Source organism: Apaloderma vittatum, unplaced genomic scaffold (assembly GCF_000703405.1).
Source record: "Apaloderma vittatum isolate BGI_N311 unplaced genomic scaffold, ASM70340v1 Scaffold42643, whole genome shotgun sequence".
NCBI classification, from domain to species: Eukaryota; Metazoa; Chordata; class Aves; order Trogoniformes; family Trogonidae; genus Apaloderma; species Apaloderma vittatum.
The window spans coordinates 1-3,596 of record NW_009708202.1 but is presented as its reverse complement, the minus strand read 5'-3'; the positions used below and the strand labels follow the sequence as shown (position 1 = coordinate 3,596).

The window sequence follows — 3,596 nt, the reverse complement described above, 5'->3', positions numbered from 1 at the left end:
TTTTTTTTTCTTTTTTTTCCTTTGCATTGGTGAAACTGTACTAAGTTGACTTTCAAAATCCTCCTCTGTTCTCTCACCCATAGGGTTAAACTGTGACTAGAGCTTGTGTATGTGGGGAATTCATCGTTTGTTGTTTTGTTGCACATCCAGAGGCAGCAATATTTGAAGATGAGAAGGAAACCCTTCCCTTGTCCAAGTCACTTTGTCTATTTTTGGTCACTTTTTTTGTTGAGTGACATGAAACAGCTCTAATTCAGTAGGGCTTGAAGAGTTGTAGACTGAGACTTCAGATAAGATGATGTTTACCCAGTAGTCCTCTTATTTGTACAGGTAGTGGTGTGATCAGGTAAAGCTTTGTAGTCTTGTTCAGAGTATTTGCAGATGTTTTATCTTGGTGCCATGCTGTTTTGCTATTGTGCTTTCAGGATTTAAGCCTTGAAGTGCCTAAATATGTCAAAGTATGAAGTGGCTTGTGACTCTAGCACTTTGTTTTTCCATTTTTAGTGGTGCAGTTGGCACCTAATTTTTCTACTGGACACCTGGGAATCAACGATATAGCTCTGGCACAACTTCACCTGGAAAAAAAACCCCAAACCAAAACAAAAGTCATTGCTCAGTGTTAAGGATAGTTAGGTTTGATCTGTTAGATTCACCACTGTCTTATGTAAATTCTGGCAATTGCTGCTTCAAGTCGATTTAACTAAACAAGGAAAATGTGCTTCGGATCTATTTGTGGAAAGGTGAAGGTATGATGGTCACAAGAGTACTGGTGGCTTGGGTGGTCTTCCTCAAGCAAGGTTGTACTGAATATTTTTTAAAACCAGTATCTAGTACAGCAGAACTATTAACCTTATCTTCTCCTGTAGAGGTGAACAAGTCATTTTAAGAATAAATCGGGGCATTTCTATTCCTAGACATTTAATGTAACCTCCTGTAGCTTGCTTTGTAAACTATTTTTGTACTGCTCTTGCTCGGTGCTTTATGCCTCAAAAGATATACTGAAAACTTTTTTTTCTTTATTTTTCAGGTTAAGCTGGTGACCTTGGTTCATCATATGGGTGGAATTATTCGAAGAGACTTTGGCTCAAAAATTACACATCTGGTGGCGAACTCAACACATGGAGACAAATTCAGAGTATGTAAGCTTGAGTCTGTATTTCATGGAAACTTTCAGAATTTAGCTCTTGTAGACCAAGTTTATAAATTATACTTCAGCTCCTAAGTTGCTGGGTTTTTGTTTTGTTTTTTTCCCCCTGCACTAACAACAGTCACTTGTAATGGTGAGTTTTGACATGTCTTTGTTGCTGTAAGAGATCGAAATAGTATAAATTGCCTGAATGCAGAGATTTGGAAATAGACAAGTACAGTGAATAACAAGAATCAATATTTCTGAAGTACTGATGTTAATGGTAATTAAGACATTAAGACACGGATGAACACTTGTTCATCAATGATCAAGTGTTTATGTATTAGCGTGCCTGGGGTTTTTTTTTCCCCTAGTCTGTCATTCTGGTTGGAAGAGAAGACCTTCTTTCTATCTCTGTTCAAACACTCCCTTTTGTCAACTCAAGGGAAAAAGTAGGAAAACTTTTTACAGTCTCAAGAAGTCATGGAAATGACCTCTGGAGCAGTCACTTTCTTTTTGGTAAAAGCAGGCCTCATACAAAGCATCAAAAGCAGAAGAAAGATCCCATATTCCACTGGAACAAAGATTAGGTTTTGTGAGTGATGAAGGGTGTCAGCCTAGCGAAATGATGCACTTGTGAGTAAGTCTCAAAATAGATACTGATCTGATCTCCTAGTAACTGAAGAATTAGTACAGTCTAACTCCTGAGAGTTAGTTGGACGTGATTCTTGCAGAAATGTGTTCATTTTCTGAAGCAAAAGCAAGGTTAAGGGTTTTTCCTGGCATGGGAAAGATACAAATGGAAATACTTACTTGGTACAACTTGTGCTTTTCCTGTTTTGTAGATTGCTGTAAGTCTTGGTACTCCTATTATGAAAGCTGAGTGGATTTATAAGGCTTGGGAGAAAAGGAATGAAATGTAGGTGTTTATTTTCCTTCAGCCTTAACCTTGTGTCCTGTTCACCTGTAGTGTGAGTTTCTGTTTAAATAGGGATGTAGCACTGATTTAGTGACTTTTTTTTTATTATTGTTTATTTCAGTGATTTCTGTGCAGCTGATGATGACTTCAGAAATCAGTTCAAGGTTCCTCCCTTTCAGGATTGCATGTTAAGTTTCCTTGGATTCTCTGATGATGAGAAAGCAAACATGGAAGAAATGACAGAAATGCAAGGTTATTGTTTATGAAAGTTGACCTCTGGAAGGAATGGGTTTTGTAGCTGATAAATATTTCACTGAAGCTGAGAACACTGGAGCATGAATCCTGAAGTATAAATAAAGACTCTTCAATTTGGAGAGCTATACATTGGATTTTTTAATATTTGTGTATGTGTAGGTTCTGATAGCTGTTGAAGACTTCAGACTTTTTAGGCTGATTGGAGCTAGACAATTTAGACGTAATTGTTACAGAAAGCTTGAAGCTATCCTGGAAAACTTGCTACATAATATGTATATTTTGCTTCAGTTTTCAGTTCTGTGATAGGTATCTTTACATAATTCACAGAAAACATGTACAGTGTTTACAACTTTGCCATGAATCATGGCTGGTAAAACACTTGACTGGAAGCGTTTCATTCCTCCATAGCGCAGTACAACACTAGCAACCACGTTGGCAGTAATACTGTAACAGCTTACAGCTCTGCTGCCTTGTTTTGTTGGAGCTGCATGTAACAGGACTGTAGACATGAGGATGGGCCCAACTTGTAACAGCAGTGCTTCCTCAAAAGAGATGAACGTTGGCTGGGTTGGTTTGTGGGTTGTGGTTTTATTTTTTTTTTTTTTCCTTCCCTTTCTGTTCATTGGCCTGTTTACCTAGAGCTACTTAGAAGATTGTGACATGTAAAGGTTCTAGCCTGTGGTGGTCTTTAGGGCAAGTATTCCTGGCTTGCTTTTCTAAGAAACAGAAAAAGCTTTCCAGAAAAATATTGCATTTACTGCTGGACGGGTTTAAATGCGTTCTGAACTCTGCGTGCTCTTGGCTTTTCAATGTGTACTTTACTACTCCAGGCTACATACGATTTCATAAAAGCTGTGCACTGCTGGTATTAGCTGGGGTGTTACGCAAGTCCAACAACAGATCAGTGTGCTAGGGTGTTCATCCCCTTTTGGCTCTTCTGTCAATGATAGGTGCCACAGAAATATCAAGTGAGCTACTATTTTCTAACAGTAATATTCTTCAGTCTTGCTAATTTGGTGTGGGTTGGTTTTTTTTTTTTTTTTAGGAGGACATTATTTACCAGTTGGTGATGAAAGGTGTACACACTTAGTGGTTGAAGAAAGCACAGTGAAAGATCTTCCGTTTGAACCTTTAAAAAAACTTTATATTGTTAAGCAAGAGGTTAGTGCTGACAAGTTCTTGGAATAATTTTGCTAAATAATACTTGGGAGTTTTTATATTTTTTTTTTTATTCCCAGAATAAGTTTACACATGTAAACATCTTGTATGTGAAATGCTTTATATATATATTATAAT

General features: G+C 37.5%; 1 protein-coding gene across 1 annotated transcript; it reads left to right on the top strand.

Annotated features, from left to right (window-relative positions):
- Positions 1-1,027: 1,027 nt before the first annotated feature.
- Positions 1,028-3,488, top strand: LOC104271712 (protein ECT2-like; the record flags this gene model as incomplete). Its single annotated transcript, XM_009866463.1, has 4 exons — positions 1,028-1,135; positions 1,972-2,045; positions 2,167-2,297; positions 3,346-3,488. Coding segments are annotated over 4 exons (456 nt in total), but the record flags the coding sequence as incomplete, so codon positions are not given.
- Between the last annotated feature and the right edge of the window lie 108 nt (positions 3,489-3,596).